At 42.2% G+C, this 18,617-nt stretch overlaps 1 protein-coding gene across 2 annotated transcripts in view; it reads right to left on the bottom strand.

Annotated features, from left to right (window-relative positions):
• TTC39C (tetratricopeptide repeat domain 39C) overlaps positions 1–18,617 on the bottom strand; it is an 83,676-nt gene that overhangs the window by 29,567 nt on the left and 35,492 nt on the right. Inside the window, exons 1-6 of one of the 2 annotated variants that reach the window (XM_032467150.1) lie at positions 16,805–16,830; positions 16,137–16,319; positions 14,965–15,093; positions 11,665–11,779; positions 3,098–3,452; positions 1,201–1,369 (exon numbers count right to left, since the gene is read on the bottom strand). In XM_032467150.1, coding sequence (XP_032323041.1) covers positions 1,201–1,369; positions 3,098–3,452; positions 11,665–11,779; positions 14,965–15,087 — 762 coding nt within the window. In that variant the 5' untranslated portion in view covers positions 15,088–15,093; positions 16,137–16,319; positions 16,805–16,830. Of the gene's footprint in view, positions 1–1,200; positions 1,370–3,097; positions 3,453–11,664; positions 11,780–14,964; positions 15,094–16,136; positions 16,320–16,804; positions 16,854–18,617 lie in introns of those variants that run through there. The other variant, XM_032467149.1, reaches the window with a different exon arrangement.

Below are 18,617 nucleotides of genomic sequence, written 5' to 3'. Positions count from 1 at the left end.
AAGAAAGACAATCTCAAGGTAATGAGAAGAAAAATAACTTGGCCGTGGGTTTAAGTAATTCAGATCCTGGGAAGCTTTCTGTGTTGTTCCAGTTGTGACTTATTAGTATAATCTTTAAAATATAATTCCCACAGACAAAGGTAAGGAGTCCTCGACTTAAAGCACATCATGACAGAAAGAAATGACTGGGGAAGTAGCATACACTCCACTGTCAACAGAAAAATCAGCGAACAGATCACCCTCCCCGTGCTCGTGAAAGCACTCCTCAGCAAAAATCTTCCAAAGCCCTCGCGGGGTCTGCAGGGAGGGGGGCTGACTCTCAGCATCGCCCACAACACCTGGCTACCTGAGGGCAGAGGTTACTCAACTTCGCACTGATGTGCTCTAGTTACACAGGTGTGCATGTGGGTGGGGCACCTCACATAACAGCCGCCTTCTTTCACGTGCATGATCCATTTCTTAAAGATTTTCATTTTTCTTCAGATCCTCAAGCAAGCAAACAAAAAAGAGGTGGAAAGGGAAGCAGAACCTCCTCTAAGGCCAGTGCATGGTCTGTTTCTGGAACAAGACAGCCTGGCCTCACTCGCTGGGTGAGCTCAGAGGTCACGTGAAGCCTGCTAAGATCCCTATTTATCTTTTCTGTAAAACGCAGGGGATGGTTTTATATCCCTATCGTGGGCTTGTTCTAGGGATCCAGTGGGATGGTAGGACCCAGCCAAACGAAGCGCAGGAAAAAGCAACACCAGCTACTAATTGTTCAAAGCCTTCTTGTCCTTGACATTTTGGGCAATAACTCATGTATAAATCTATTATCGGCCAGGATGAACATTTGGAAATAGATCATTAGTAACTCCAGAGAAGGGAAAAAAAATTGTATTTTGTGTTTTACAATGAAACCCCCTCCCCAACACCCCCACCAGGGCTCCGATGCCCTCAGCTCAGGCGCACCACCTTGTCCCAGCACCGCCAAGGGATCTCAGCCCCGCTGCGCCCACCCCTGCTGAACAGAAGGGAACCAACTAACATCCCGGGTTCCTGGGAGAGGCTCCCGCAGCAATGATGCAGTGAAAGGCGCAAAAACAAGATGTTCCTCAGTCCTCTGACATTCAGGTTCCTTGAGATATTAGTCCCCCAAGTGAGAATTAAAGATTCCATCAACAGAAGGCTTCATGTTTTAAAAAGATGGGGAAGGCACCGTACCTCTAATCGTTGTATGCGTCCCTTGAAAAACAGAAAAAGGGAAGAATTGGGATAAGCAGCTTCTTTTTTGAGAAGAATTTCCTTTGCTTCATCCAGGCCTGCTTTGTTATCACTGCCATCCAAGGCAAAAAACGGGCGGACCACAGTGTGATACCAGAGCAGCGCTAATCTAAAGGAAGAGGGAGAGAGATGGTGAGCGGCCTTGACTCTCCTTTCAGTGTTTCCACTCTTTAAAATAACCTCATGTGCTCTGCCAATACACACCCCTTCCAAAAGCTCACTGTCCAGTCTCTGAAGAAGTAAAATCGGTCCCTTTCCCCCTTTTACTCTCACCCATATTTGGAAAACTACAACCTCAGAGCACAATATTTAAATCAGCATGGTCCTAGCAGCTGAGAGAACAGGGTGACAGGATCCTGGGGCTCTCCTGCGGCTTCTGGCGGGACTGCTGAAGGTGCCACGGACGGAAACCTCTGAATTCTACAACTTCCTTGTCAATGCGCAAGTTAGAAACAATAACTGCTTACCACAAATTTACTGTCGCCTTACGATCACTTTTTACGTTACTTTTTTGCAAAAGGAAAACGTTTTTTTTCTCTCATGTTCACAAAAGTTGGAGCATCAGCCTCAGAATCTGAATTTAAATACAGGAGCCACAGGCAAAATTATACTAAACTGGGTTAAAATAAGTGAGAGGACCAGAGGGAGAGCCCTTTCTCTAGCCTTTGAGGCTGTTCAATTTAAAGACCAAACAAATGAGTAAGTTTACTTAAAAATCTCTCACTTCAAACGCATCCCTTTCAAGACAAATCTCATGTTAAACTAAGTAAACAAAATAGATTCAGTGGGATCAGCTTTAATGAAACAAAAATGTTTAACCAACACGACAAACATTTTTATGTAAATGTATGCTTCCAGCATGTGCATAAATTTGGTTCTCTTCTGGAGCTCAGGCTAATTTACATTATTTATTCAATCCATTCCTTTCTCAGAAATTATTAAGATATAAAAGACAGATTATCACAAGTTGCAAATCTGTTCAGTCAAATTAATAAAGGACCACTGTTTGTGTAATATAATGAGTTTGGGGAGACCCGAACATTTTTGCAATGAAAAATTAATGACCTCAACTAAGAGTTAACATCCAAAATCTTCAATACTGACATAAGTAGAAATACAGCTCACTAAGGTTCTCTGTGACATCAACATCTTTTGGAAAAATTGACAAGTGGTGTAATGTCAAAGGACATCCAGTATCTGGTAAAAGTTATTCAAATTGCAAATTGTGGGTATTTACCAGACTGGGGGGGAAGAAAAACAAATGATTTTTAATTGATGAGGAAATGGATGAATCCTTGCCCTGGATGATTCTATCAGCCTTGAACTTCACATTCTTCTGTTTAAATAATCGTTTAAGTTTAGCCTGAATACAATATGACTCAATTTAGCTGAAAAGCACAAAGTATCTAAGCCACATGCGAGAGATCAATGGAACTAACCAGAATCATCAAGGAAAATTACCCAACATAAGGATTTAAGAATAGAAATTTCAGAATCACAGAACAGTCTTATGAAATTTATATCCCCTCACATCCAAAAACCAGGACCATGAATCTTAGTGACTGGCAAGGTCACCAGAACTGCTTATAAATTATGATCGTTTTACCTGTTTAAAATACAGAAGTCACAAGACTTAAGAACAGTGCTCTGTTCTCTAAAGTCAGCTTATAAACAACACTGAAAACATGGTCCTTGGCATCGCATGAAAAACATAAAGGCATGGCAGATATCAACCAACTGAGCATTTTACCTGACGCTTCCTGTAAAGGTTCTGATTGTCGTTTACTTACTTTCAACACTATATTATCTACCAAAGCATTGCAATATAGCTACTCACGTAGCTAAAGGGGCCTTCATGTCCTTACTTTCGCTTGCATACATCAGTGAAGAAAGCCCCTGCAGGCGGTCTCCAGGAAAACCCAGCAGGTTGATGATTTTGAGCAGGTTTGGGGGCACCATGGATATGCAAAGGTGAAAAAGGCCATATCCAAAGCTAACAGCACCTTTCAGTCTGTTTAGAGACTCCTCAGACACCCCTTCAGCCACAATGTGATTATCATTTGCAGCGTCAGAAGTCAAGGGTTCTTCCATGAGCTTCTTCTGATACAGCTCCTGGAGGGCATTGATGTCCGAATAGCACTTATTGTAAATCTTCCAGGCTTTCCTAAGGATCCACCCACCTTTTATGTACGCTATAAAGAGAAGGGGAGAAAAGATGAAAAAACAAGCCTTTAAAGTAATTTCCCTACATTCATAATAAAGATACTGAGGAATGACCTGAAAAAACAAAATTCTTAAAAATTATCTATCATGACACTTCTTCATGCAGCTTCAAATTCCTTATTTGCAGTGTTTCCTTTTACTGCTCCAGATGACCGCTTGGCAAGAAGCATGTGTTTTTTTGTTCACTGCTGTACTGAGCCCCTCACGGGGTAGCGAGGGCACAGTATATATAACTTTCACTGAATGAACAAATGCAGTTCTCATTCGAATCCAACTTTTTCCCCATGTGTTTCGTGAAACCCTTTACCACACCCCTGAACTATAACGGTGCTTTCCTGATAAAACCCAAATCTGCCCACTTTGTGTTTCCTCCCTCCTCAAAGGCAGCTTCTAAGTCTAAATTTGCTGCTATATTTATTCCCAAACACCAAGCATGACAACTTGCAAAAAACATAGCAAGCAAAACAAAAAGGATGAATTATTATTTATTGGGTGAACAAATGGCCAGATTATTTAACAAAAAACTCGTTAGTGTTACATGCAAAGAATGGAAAGGATCCCCAGTGCATCTCTATCCAATGCCTGTTCGTGGCGGAACCACACCCAACCAGGCTGGCTTTATCTGGTCTATGACAAGGGCTGTCCCAGCCCATGGAGCTCCGGTGAGGAAGGCTGGCAAAGCAGAAGCGACTTCACACCAAGAGGTGAAAATCTAAATTTAAAGCCACTTCCATTATTTCCCATTAGGCCAGTTTTTCTTAACAGAGCCACCTTGAGAATACGTGTCCCGGACGGGTTAGAGATGAATGTGGATCCGCCCTGCTCCACATCCCAGCAGCCCCTCCTGGGCGAGCCCTCAGGTCCTGCCTCACCCTCTCCTGTGATGGGGAAGGGATGGGGGAGTCAGTGCATTCGTGCTGATCTGAGTGCAGCGTCACCATGTACTTGAGGAATTTCTGTAACAAGGGTTCTCTTGTCGCTACTGGAGAGAGCCTACCCGCCGTTACCAACATGGCTCCGGTACTCCGACCCCAAAGCACAACATGCACCGTCCCAGGCTTCCAGGCCCTTTACAACAGCAGGAGAAGAAGTTATTTTTCAGTTTCATAAAATATGTAACATAACACAAAATCTGATTTATAAAAGTCCAACCCCTACACTGAAAGTGACTGAAGAATACGTGCGTGCGCAGGAAAGCGAACACAGCGAGGCCTCCTGCTCTCCTGTCAGAGGCCTGTTTACAAGGTCAGCCCTTGGTTGCTCTCCGGGAACTTGGATTTGGGAGGGTTCTCATCACGCCCAGAAACGGCAAGAGTGGCTCACTGTGTCTACGTGGTCTGCACACACAACGTTTTATGCTGGACACCTGCTCTCCTTCTGGGAGTCTGGAGGTTGGGCATGTGCAAGGCAGGGGATGCCTACATGGTGGGTCCCCAGTAAAAACTCTGGGTGCTGAGTCACCGAGCTTCCCCAATGGGTTACCCTTCACAGGTGCTGTTACAGCTCACTGTCCAGAGAACTAAGTGCATCCTACATGGCTCCACTGGGAGAGGACCCTGGGAAGCCTGTGGCAGAGTCTCCTGGTCTTCACCCAGGTGCCTTTTGCCTTTTCTGATTCTGCTCTGTATCCTTTCACTATGACCAATCACAGCCATGAGTACGACCACCCGCTGAGTCCTCCTTGCAAATCACTGGACCTCACGGTGGTGCTGGGACTACCCCCAATCCATGGACTCAAAAGCTACTATTTTAATTAAATGCATCAATTTTCTGGCAAATGATGACCGTTTCTCCTATGGGATCACAATTCACAGCACGAATCCCACAAGTTCTGGGCGATGAACGTCCTGCAGTCTGAGTCCACTGAACAGATGGCGATGCGACATGGTGAAGCAGCAAGATAAATTAACCTACAGAAGCTTCTTTTGGGGGGGGGGGTTATATTTATAACTTGTTATAAAAGTAATACATGTCTGAAACAATTTATTTTCATTCAGTTCAATTTAACAAGAATATCTAGTGAGCAAACTTTACATTTCAGACACTGTTCTAGGAGAATCAAAGAGAAATAAGACATAGATCCTGCCTTTAAGAGGCACAATGACTTCTCCCCTCCCAAATGGAAGTACTGTGGGAAAAAGAAAGGTTTGAGGAAACCCTGAAACTTCTTGGTATGCTAACAAAGTGTTTAGGTTAATTCAATACGCCAGTAAGAAAGATGCCTCTCACTTATGATCCCAAAAGCCAAAGACTGAATAGAAAAACAGAAAAAGGAAACTAAAATATGTATTCCTGGGAACACACAAGCCATTGGATCTAATTAAAAAGAAATAATTGGCTACAGAAAAAAAAAGAAAAGAAAAAAAAAAAAGAAAATCTGCAAAACTCTAAAAACATTAATCAGCTATTACGTTCCTATCATGTGCCTATGATTATGCTTGGCGCCTGAGAGAGATAAATGAACTGTAAGACACAAATCTCAGCCCTCCAAAGGCCAATAAAATTACAAAATAAAACAAATGAAAAAAATTAGTGTGTGACATAAGACTCCATATGCATATGTTTATATGCTCCATTGGGTCATACATAAAAAAGTGAAAACAATATTGAGATTATGAGTGAATTGTCCTTTTTTATTTCCTTTTTGTCATGAAGTTATTTTCCACGCAATAAAAGCATAAATTTAAAAGTGAAAAATAAGTACTGCAGGATTTCAGTAGAAAACTTTACTCCCTCCTGTCCCCACGCCAAGCTGGAAATTTAGAGGAAAAACTGAACTCCGTTTTATCCTGTATTTTCCGGGGCTACTGTCCCTTTACTGAGGAAGCACTTAGGGAAGGGCAGCATTCCAGAAGCGCGAGTATGAAGGAGCAGATGGACAAGCTGTTCAGTGGCCGAGTGAAACAGGGGACACCCTGGGCCAAGCCGGCACAGGGATGACGCACTCAGATGACAGAGGCCCCTGATGCCCAGCCAAGGGAGGGAGGCCGGCAGGGACTCCCTAAGGCTGGGGGTAAAGGGACTAGTGTTAGGGCATCAAATCATGGTAATCCAGGTCCCAGGCAGAGTCAGTTATGCATACGGATGGCAGCAATAGAAGCAAACATAAAAATCCATCAGTGCTGACCGCTTGGAATTCAGCTAAACAAGAAGAAGAAGAAGAAGAAAGCAACATGGTAAAAACTCGTTTTTATAGAATAAAATAAAAGTAATTCAACATCTTTAATTTCTTGTCTAAGACGGGAGCTTAGATGCTAATGTTTATTTTAAAAGCACATGTTCGAGTCTACAGCAACAAGCACTAAAGCCCCGAGTTGGAGCCGGGTTAACAGAACTCAAAGTTTTGACCAAGTCAAAGATAAGAAAATGAGATCTGGGCAAACGAAGTTAGCATGTAGACAGAGATTTTGTCTCTACCACTATTTTAAGTTTAGCTCTGCATGGAAACAGGCCCCCAGGACTCGCCCTGCTCCCTGTCCCAAAGACTGTGACCAAAACACCTGAGCCCAGCCAGACCCTGGCGGGAGGAACAAAGGCTGAGTGAGGACCCACGACTGAAGCTCAGCTCCTGCAGAAAAGAGGCTTGGTCCGCTGACGTACAGCAGCTCGGCCGGTGAGCAAGCAGGGCGAGCAGGTGAGCACGGGGCCCTTCAATCTGCACAGCCTCCTCTGAAAGGGCAAACACAAATCATCCAGCCAGCGTGAGTGTCCTGATGGAGGACGGCACAGAGAGCGGAAAACCTCAGACCGTGTGCCCTCCCTTTTGAGGGCCAGCCTCCATCAGCTGGAGGTGCAGGAGAGACAGGAAACCCTGCCCCCACAACGGGGGGCGGGGGCAGTCCCTCCCTGGAAAGGGCAAAGGTTGTCTAGAAAATGAAAATATCAAGTTACACTAAACGGACCCTGGGATACATTTTGTGGTTTTTTTTGTTTTGTTTTGTTTATTTAAGTGGAGATTGTTTCTGGTGAGAGGTCTGACCATAGCACTCTGTCTGTTCACTGGTCCTGGATGACGCTGAGTAACCACTTAATGGAAGGTATATGTTCAGCTTTGCCTTTCTTGTGATCCACATAAAAGACTTGGGAAGAAAAAAAGATGATTTAGTGTTTACTTGTCAGCCCACCTCCTCATTATCACCTTTACCCCTGGTCAACAGATTTCTAATAGACTCACTTCTCCAATCCCTAACTATTCTTGGAGTTTCTTGGGGCTCAGAATCATGCATCTCATTCCCAAATGCCATCATCCTTCCTCCATTCCTCCCTTTAATTCATATTATACGCCCATCACGTGTGAGGCAAAGGGACCCTTAGCAAGTGCCAGGAACACAGAGAAGGAAACAGACTTCCACTCTTTATAATCCTGCTCAGGGACCGGGGATCCTTGGCTTTCCCAGCAGAGTTTAGGAATCACTCGTTCCCTGTGCAGCCTCTCTGACTAACTCATATGTCTACTGGTTAAAGTCTCGCCCTGAATTATTTATTTAGTCCTCTTTCTCACCTGCTAAACCATCAGTGCCCTCAGGCAAGAGCTACATTCCATTCATCTCTAGACCATTAGTATTTATCATCTCTCACCATCTGACACATAGTAAGTGCTCAATAAATGTGGAGGGAAAAAGACAGCAGGCAGACACAGTCCCAGCCCTCCAGAAGTTTCCATCTATTACTGTAGGCAGACATGGAAATACAGGTGTGGACTGTGGTGTGATGAAAGCTCTAACTGGCTACGTACAGGGTACAAGCAGAGCCAAAGGCCAGATGATGGAGCAGAGAGAGCAGGCCATGAAGGAGGTAGGCCGGGCTGCACCTGGAGACTCACGAGAGCAAGAGAAGGTTGGGGCGCTCCCGACAGCATGGGCGGCACACGCAAGGGTTGCAGGCAACCGGGGATTCAGAGGGCGGCAAGCAGCCCTGCTGAGCTAGAGGTGGCTGGGGAGGGGGCAGGTTCTTCCATGGCACCTGAGGAAGGAAGCTGGATTCCAGCTTGCAGGTGATGCTGCAGAACCGCCAAGTGTCTGAAGCACAGGCGTGGCATGTGTTAGAGAGGGCGCTCTGGTGGCATCAACAGCATTGCAGAGAATGTGGCCTGGAGCAGCGGGCGAGTCATCAGCAGGATGTTCTACTCTTGCAGAGGCGAATTCCACAGGACAGAAGGAGCAAGGGGCATGGGGGCTGAGGGAGAAGGCCCTGAGAAACCAGGAGTTCTGGGCCATCTGGATGCATAAGCCACCACTCTCCAAACTAAGGTGATGGGAAAATGGTGTGAGTGCTGGAGATTCAGGTATGAAATAAGAAACTCACGGCTCATGTCCTGGTTCTGTCATCACTAACAAGCTGTATAAACTGTTCAACCTCAAATCATTCAGCCTCAACTGGCTCACCAGTGAAAACAAGGAAAACCACTTCATTTGAGAAAAATTTATGGAGCATACATTATGCCAAGAAGAGTAAGGCAGGGGGCAGATTTTCAAGTCCAAAAGGAGATAAAGGAAACATAATAAAACAAGGTGGCAAGAGCCATAAAATCAGTTTTAAAAATGAATTCTTTTTGTTACAAAACTAATTAATATGTGCTCACTGCAAAAAAAAAAAAAAAGCCTTTGGATTAGAGTAAATTAAAAAGCAGTTCAGGAAAATGGAGAGAGATGATGGGCGCAACTCATTAGGGATGTTCAAGGAGATAAAGCACAAGGGCTCTTTTGAAAGTATGAAGCATAAACGCAGCCAGGGGCTCAGTCCTCCCTGAGCTTGGGTGAGTCTGCGCACCCCCCCCGCCCCACTTCTGTGCCACCTGATCGAGGAGTGGTAGGAGCCCCTAAAACAAACATGTCCAAGAAGGAGTTTTTCTAAGAAAATTATTCATCAGGGAAGTTTAAGAAATGGATCCCAACAAAGAGTAAATTTTTCAGAGTTTAATAACCCAGTGGGTTTCTGAAAAGCAAATGAAGCACATTTTTGGTTGTTTCTTTGAAAAATTACTGAGCTATTCATAAAGCAAATGACCACCACGTGAGTTTATTAGAATCTGAGGTTTTCAGTCTGTCAGTTTCCTTTCAATATCACTACGACGTTCAGTAAATTACACAACATCAGGAAAAACCAAGAGCGCTACGAAAAATCTACGACCAACTGGGTTAAAGAATTTAAATAATTGATTAATATCAACCTTTTAGGAGAAAGGGAGAAGGTCATGAAGATAATCTGTGAAAGAAATACAGTTTATGGATAAAATATAAAATTAGCAAAGAACACCTGAATGTCCCAAGAGGAACTGGTTAAATAAATTGGGGGCTCATTCACATGACAAACTGATATGCTTTTAAAATTATATTTCGAAACTCTGAGTTATAGGAAAAATACGTGAAATATAATCTAAGAGGGAAAGTAGGATACAAAATACCACAGATTCAATTCTTTTTAAGAAATATAGAGAAACATAAAAACAGAACATTAGCCATAGTGATTTTCTCGGGGAGCATAATGGTGAAAGGCTGGCAGGTACGACTCTGCAGAACTTGGGGGACATAAGGGAAGGGCAGAGGAAAAAAGGATTGGTTTATTGGCTTATCTAATTGAAAATAAAACTTTAAAACCCTTAAAAAAAAAAGGGGGGGGATTTTCTCCAAGTGGTAAGAATAGAAATGACTTGTTTTTTAAATTTTTATATTTTCCAAATTTTCTATAACATTTAGTCATTTTACAATCAGAGTGATTTTAAAATTAAGTAGTACTAACTGGTGATTCTGAATTTCACAAGGGCAAGGACCATCATCTACACGCGCTCACGTAACACAGTGCTCGGCGTTGGGTGTGCTCTGTCGTTATCTGCTGAATGGACCAGTGAATGAACATGTGAAAGACAGATTAACACAAGGAACTCCTAGATACCCTTCACCCTGATTCCCCAGACATTTTTACTACATTTGATTCATCCGTTTCTCTCAATTGGTATTTTCTTAATGGCTAAAATTAGGTCCTTAGAAAAGTCCTTGAGTCTCAGGAAAAATGTTGTCCAACGTCACAGAAGACATCAGAGCTTCTGTCTCGACCAAAGAGGCCCAGATCTGTTCACTGCTCTTTTACATACATGTGAGCGTGGAGCACCAAATGGGCGATTTTACATCATGATATTACAGCAAATTCACATTCAAATTCACATGAGCTTTGAGCCCTCAACCACATAAGTTAGTTACTGGGAGAGTCCTGAGATAAGAATTAAAGAGAAAAAAATGGATCAAAAAGAAAAGGCCACAGTACACTCATAAAACACAGAAAAATATAATTTCCAGGAAGTCCAAATTTTGGAGGTCATAAGAAAAGGTACATTCTACTTTTGACTTGGGCCAAACAGAAACAAAGCGTCCTCAAGTCTGAGTGGAGAGAGAGAGAGAAGAAAGCAAAGGGAGGGGAAACGTGGCTTCCAGCCGTCTAGAAAGAAAAGTGTATACTGGGACTTGGCAACATACCCTCCCTTCTTCATTTAAGGTTTGGAAGAAAATGCTTTGCTCATTGTAAATTCTAGTTGATTTCCTTTTTGAATTTTCATTTTTTTCAAGTAAATCCTATCTACCAAAGAGGCAGGTTTCTGCCATCAGAATCAGACATAAAATCATGTAAGTGAAGTGCCAAAGTTAACCTCATGGCGAGTTCTGAGGCCCTCGGTCCAAGTCTATTATCACTTGAGATATTAAAGCTACAAAATCCTGGAAAACATCTGTCTTGGGCAAATTAAGTAAGAAATTAGTTTATACTCCTCACTAAGGGTTGTTAAAGCACAGGTCATTCAAGTATATTAGGAAATCTTTAGTACAGGCTCAGGCCTTCAATGACAACTTTCTGAAAAACTTACATTGAAACTCATTCTGTTTCACTTTTAAGGATAATTACCCCAACTTGATTCCCACTAAGAAAAAAAATCTAAGGCACTGGTCATGTCTCTAAGCATGACAGAGTATCTGGAGACGAGGGGATGAAACACGGATTTCTGTATGAAAAACTACACCGCTAAACACACATTGAGCACTTGTGGTTTCAGTTTCTCAAGCAATAAATCAGGACCACACCCCCAAAGAGGTGCCACGTGTTTTCAAAGACTGAAATACGAGGCGTTTAAAAAAAGAGTATTACCAATTACGTCCACTGAACAGGAAAGCCTTGGAAAACAATGGTGCGGCCTACCTGACAACTCCTGTTTCACAAAGGAGAGCACAGCCAGGTAAACTTGACAGTCGGCTATGATTATCTGCCTCTGGAGCCGATCGACCATAGAGAGGGTAGATTTTCGGACATCAACCTGTTTGGTGGGAAGAAAGCACACACCATAAATCACACCCAAGAACAAGACTCCTTCCAAACAACGATTACTTTACTGTGCAAAATAATGTCACAAGGGAATTGTGACACACGGCAGTCACTGAAAGCCAAGGCCAAGCTTAGCCCATGAGCCTGTTCGTTCCACACAATCCCACTAAGGCGAGCTTTGTTCTGTTCATGCTGTGCTGCTGAAGAGCTCTGTAACTCAAAGACAAATATTCTAAATGATAAAAACTGAGTTCATGAAAACCCATACAGAACTTCAGCATTTTATCATTTTTTTTAAACCGTGAAAGTTCTTACTTATCCAAAAAAAAAAAATCACTGAAGGTACAAAACACTGTCCCAGGGTAAATAACCTGAAAAGCCACTATGCAGCCATCTGCCTTCCTAATACGGTCGGCATATCTATACACATGATATCAGGTAGGACTGACAGTAGGGTTCATTCCTTTGGTGCATGCAACTGAGATGTGAGGGCTGGAACTGATTACCTATTAGTTAAGGAGAAAATACTCTAAATTAAAAATGAGCTTTGAAGGGGGAGGGTATAGCTCAAGTGGTAGAGTGCATGCTTAGCATGCACAAGGATATGGGTTCAATTCCCAGCAGCATCTCTAAAAATAAACCTAATTTACCTCTCCCCACCCCACCCCCAAAATTAGCTTTGAAGGAATCACAAATTGAGCTTGAAATTTGAGTCACAACCTCCAAGGTGACTACCCATAAAAAAATAAGCAAAAAGTAAAACCAAAAAAAATTTTGACTTTTTCTAAGATGTTGGACTTTCTCATAAATAATGTTTCTATGTGATGAAAAATCACTCTGAAATAGAACAGCACTTTTTTTTTAAGTATAGTTGATTTACAATGTTGTGTTAGTTTTTAGGAGTGCAGTAAAGTGATTCAGTTATACATACATATATTCTTTTTCAGATTCTTTTCCATTATAGGTGGTTATAAGATATTGAATATAGTTTCCTGTCCTATAGAGTGGGACCTTGTTGTTTATCTATTCTATTTATAGTAGCTTGTATCTGCTAATCCCAAACTCTTAATTTATCCCTACCCCACTCCATTTTCCCCTATGGTAACCATAATTTGTTTTCAAAGTCAGAGTCTATTTCTGTTCTGTAAATAAGTTCATTTGTATCATTTTTTTTTAGGTTCCACATATAAGTGGTATCATGTGATATTTGTCTTTCTCCATCTTACTTCATTTAATATAATCTCTAGGGACCATCCATGTTGCTGAAAAATTATTTCATTTTTATTCGTGGCTGAGTAGTATTCCGTTTATATATATATACATATATATATGTATATATATATACATACATACACATACACACACACATACACATATATACATACACACACCACAACTTCCTTATCCACTCATCTGTTGATGGACATTTAGATTGCCTCCATGTCTTAGCTATGGTAAATAGTACTGCTACGAACATTGGGGTGCAAGTGTCTTTTCAAATTAGGAGTTTTCCCTGTATAAATGCCCAGGAGTGGGATTGCTGGATCACATGGTAACTCTATTTTTAGTTTTTTAAGGAACCTCCATACTGGAACAGTGCACTCTTAATACAAAGTAAACTTGAACAAAATAGCTTTCATATGCTTTCACAATGATATAAGAAATCATAGGATTTTTGCAAATATAACAATAGTTCACATAGTATACATGAGAAAATGGTGTCCCTTTTTTCTAGATTAGCATAATTCATCGTGGTCACTGTTGCTCCTGATCCAGTTCCAGCAGCCATCACTGTTTGCTTAAGCAAATGTCAGTGATTGATGCTTCTGTTTCTTTGCTTTTAATAATAGCTACTCTGCAAGGTTGTTGGAAGGGCTAACGAGATACTGTATGTGAAAATGCTTTTTAGATTGCAAGGACCCATTACAAACGTTAATTATTAACACAGGTGCCAGCCATGGTACTAGATATTGAGGATAGATATGTAAATAAACTTACAGTCTAACGAGGGAATGCTGATAACTGTGTAAAATGTAGTCAGTGCTCTGAAGGATAACGTACAAGGAACTATGGGAGCCTGTAGGACGCATACTAACAGGGTATAGGGGCTCGGACAAGAGTCCTTGGAGGAAATGACATTAAGGGACAACTAAAGAAGGAATACAAATCAGGTCAAGAGGGAGAAGAATGTTCTAGGCAGAAGAAAAGTCAATGGTAAGTCAGCCACATTAAGGAGCTTGGACTTAAGTGCCATGGCAAGGGACGGGGTTCAGGGACACTGAAAATGAAACCAGCAACATGTTATCTGCACCTTTAGTGACTGTATTTTGGAGAATGATTAGATAACAGTGAGACTGGAGGCATCATGCCAGTGACGGTTGTTTTAGGCAAGTGGAGATGGTGACTGGCTAAGGGAAACGGCAGTGAGGACAGAAGGAAGCAGACGGATTCAGGTCTTCAAGAAAGAGTCAGCAGGACTTGGTCACTGACTAGACGTAGGGTTTGGAGGGAGAGGAATCAAGGAACACTCCGGCCCTCCTGGAGTATCAGGAGATGGTACTCTGGGCCCATCAGTGGCTCCTCATTGGCCAACACACAAGCAAGAGCAGAGGGGAAGCCACCTGGACTGACAGGAAGGAGAAGAAGAGACGAGTGGTTCCTGATATATATGCAACCAAAAGACTGTCTGCCAGCTGAACACAGTGACACACATGAGACCTCTGGGCACTCCAGAAACATTAGCAGTAGGGGAGGCCTCTTCCAAAGCCTGGAACTCTGGCACTGAAAGGTGAAAGAAAAATCAGGGAAAGTGGATTTTCATGTCACTGTGACTTTATTTGTAACCAGGGCTGGAGAGGCCTTGGGAAAGGAGGCAACCAGCTGAACTACTGAATTATGCCAAAAATGCAACATATTTGAAATACACATATGAAAGCCTCATTACCAAAGCCCTTGCCACGTGGCCCACTATGGGAGAAGGGGATTTTAAGATACCAGAAGACCATGCACTGAATAGCTCTCGTGACTAAGGGGGTTCCAGTGCGACAAGAAACACACTTTATATAATCAAAAGCTGTACGCAACATCGAGTGCTTCAGCCATATTCTAAACACCAAAAAGTAAATAAACCGTGTTCCCAGTGGCACACAGTTCAAAATCTAAAGGCATAATACTTACATTCTTCTTAATTTTATTCTTGATTGTTTCAATAACTCCAGCCTCTTCACTTTCACACAGCTTTTCTGTGGTTTTTAAGTCATCACAAGCCAACTGCATTTTTTCGTCCTCAAATGTCATCATAGCATTCTTCCGAGAAAGAAATAAGAATGAAGCAGTTAAGGGTCTGAATATTGAGGCCAATTTATGACAACACAACTCCAAACTAGGGGGAAAAAACCATCTAAATGATATACTGCAAGTAAGAGAATCAGAATGCTACAGCATACCCTATTCATTTAAAAAAAAAAACCCTATAATCTCAGTATGAGATAAGCACATACCTCTATTACACCAGCATGAAAAAACATGGTAACAAATGTCCTTGCACTCACTGTTCTATAATTTTTTGGTTATTAAACGCAGTAATAAAACTCTATATAATTTCTGATTGGTCCACTTAATTCAGTTTTTATAATGGTCTCAATGAAAATTGCTTTCTATCCACACATGGACCCCTGGCTCCATCAAATACAGCACAAAACATCAGCTGGTAGGTGCTCTTTGAAAATTATCAGTCTTTTCAGGGACAGCAATTCCAATGAGCTCACTTATAAGAAACTCATTTTTTACTGTCCACAGTGAAAAAATTCCACTGACAGCTTGTTTCCAAGCACCTGATCCTGGTAGATTTTCTTCAGGCCACATTTGACTACAGAGGAATGATCCTCTGCTGAAAACATGCTATTTTCCCCCAGAAGGACTGAGGTTTCTGAGGTAAACGGGCCACAGGGGCAGAGACAGGACACCGGGTTCTTGGAAGGACCTAATGAACTCATCGTAACTAACTGACTGCTCCTTATCACGTTCAACCTGCCCACCCAGGCCGGCATCCTGGGCCTCCTTCGTATGACTCTAACCTACTTATCCATTCTAGCCAAACCAGAGCACAGCCACCTTTGCCCAAGCATCCCCACTACATTTTCCAACCAAATCCCAACTCTGCCACAGCCTCCTCGCCCAGCTGCCGCCCCACCCAGAACCACTTTCCTTAAGATCTGGAACTACGTTTTCTTGCAAAGAGTAGGCCTTAAAAAGCATAATAAAAATGTTGTTACATTGCCTGGCAGTAAGAATAAATAAGTAGCTTGAATGAAAGTCCCTGTCGCCAGAAGCTGGCTGTGACTGAGTACCGTCAGGCTGCGTCCAGCGTGCCCATTTGCTGAGATCTTTCTAAACCTGGAATCTAAGTGCCTTCTCCATTTTACTTCTCTCAGTCTCTACGTGTGATTTTTGTTGTTGTTGCTGCTGTTATGTAATTCTATGACAGTTTCTTCTTTAATGATGTCTGAAAGTAGTTTGTGTGATAAATGTTTCTGAAAAATAAAAGCATCCGATTTTCTTCATTGCCCAATTTACTTTAAAAACCAACTGCAACCTATTCCCTCAATTCCTAAATATTAACATTTGAAAATGTATACAGTAACTGACAAACTTTAGCTCTGCTGATTTGACTGGTCTTTCATTTAACTGCTCTTTCTCAGCAATTTTAGAGCAGACCTTTATTATCCAAAGTCTTTCATTCCCAACTCTAACGCAGTTTTAATTTTTGCAAAGGTCTTTTGATTACATGTTTATTTTAAAAAGGATTTTGGCTGGGAAAATAATACTCCAGAAGTAGCACATAAGCATTTTATGTTTAAACTTACGGAAGGATATCTCACAGTGTTAAGAGGCAAACATTTTATTCGTTTTTAACCGTCAAAGACCTTCCTCAATAGCGCATACAGCCAGTAACCACTAAAAGACACGCTATGTGTTTGTTTTCTTCCCACCAAACCCCCTTCCCACATCAACTTACCAAAAAACTGACAAAGCTGGCTCCAAAACTCATTAATGGGCTATGATTTCTGTTAAGAAAACAAAATAAAATTATTTTTATTGTAAAACTTTATTTTTAAAAAATTTGCTATGCCAGGATTCTGTACATTCCTAATAATTGGCCAGAAGTTGTTAAGGTCTTCAAGTTGATTAAATTACCCTAAGTAAAAAGTAAAAGAGGCAAGGAAGTTCACAGGTCTGTCTACCAGGATAAAGTCTGCCCCCAAGTCTTCCAAGCAAGGAGCAGAAAGTCATATTGTAATAGACACTGCCTCAGTAAACCCATCTGACATCCACAGATACACGGCCAAAGGAGGACGATTAATACTCATTTCTAAAATGCAAAACATGTTCAAAACTTCATACACATAAAATAAGTATTATTTTTAGAGTAGATTAAAGGGTTTTACCACTAAGCCAGACCTTCTAAACTCACTTATCCCATCCAAAAGACTTTAAGAATGCCTCCCTCAAGTCAGTCATCCCCCACTGAAATACAGTCATTATCCAATTTTATATGTAAGCCAAATATGAAGCCAAATCAAACTAATACCAATTCAACTTAAAGAATATAAGAAAATAAACGCTCTGCTTCAAATTCACAACCAATACAAAAATCCAAATCCTTGTAAATTGGAGTAAAGGGAAAGCAAGTTAGAACTGGCTCCTAAAAATAATTTTACTGTTTTTGTCATTGTGTAAATACATTGCTTTTGCCTTTTTTTTTTATAATGACCATGTATTTAGTCAGTCCCTTACTGGAAATTGAGGTTACGTCCCAAGTGAATGTGTGTGTTTGGTGGGGGTGTGCATGAGAGGGACAGCGGGCACAAACACACACACACATACCCAATGCTCAGATGCCCATGAACTTTCCTCTTTGAGGGCAGGGGTGTGTTGTGGGCAGGGATCAGTAAACTCAATTTATTTGAAATGTTAACCCTATGCCACAATTTTTTCTTCCACCTACTTGGCACCTACTCACATGCTACAGCAAAGAAGAGTTTGTTTACCCCCACTTAACAGGGTACTCGAACCTACAAGAATTAGGAAGTTCAAGTCCCTCGGGAAGAACCCACAGCAGCACTCACCCCCCACAGCCAGCTCCACCAGCACCTCCCAGCGCGCACTGCACAGGCTCCCACCTCCCTGCACTCACGCCGGGACAGACGCTGTTTCCCACTCGGCAGCTCCACACAGATGTGCCTTCCCAGGCTCCCACCCCACGATGTGATCGCTTGGTTTGCACATCAGGGTCCCCACTAGAATGCTCCTTCCTGCTTCTTATCCCTCATCATCCTGCCTTACACACAGCAGGCATCAGCAAATACGAATCAGTGAAGGAATGAAAGACAGAACTCTGCCTTTCCCGAACAGACACATCTCAGTCAAGAGCTGATCAGCCTGGCTTCCCCGTCTCTGCTCTTTCCGCGCTTCCTCTGTCCTTCTGGGAGATGAAAGAGGCTGAACTGAGGGCCCAGGGTTGCTACCTTTGCTTCTTGTTCCTGACTACAATTAGATTTCGGAGAGCCAAGGCTATGAATGATTCATGGTGCCCTGGCCTGGCCATTAGGACTTCACGTACCATCTTTTCATCTAAGTGAAAAATCAGCGCAATGGAAACATCTTTCCCTCCTTGAAACATTGTCTCTAGAAACCCCACGCACCTGGGAGCACCAGGCGCTCAGTAACGACCTGATTGAGAAGCAGGTATATGCTGCGTTCTTTACCTGGTGTTTTAAAGGCTTAATCTAACAACATTCACTTGTTTCATCCACTTGATTGTTTTTTTT

Source organism: Camelus ferus, chromosome 24 (genome assembly GCF_009834535.1).
Source record: "Camelus ferus isolate YT-003-E chromosome 24, BCGSAC_Cfer_1.0, whole genome shotgun sequence".
Lineage (NCBI taxonomy): Eukaryota > Metazoa > Chordata > Mammalia > Artiodactyla > Camelidae > Camelus > Camelus ferus.
Note: the sequence above shows the minus strand (reverse complement) of the source record. Positions and strands in the feature narration are given on the sequence as shown.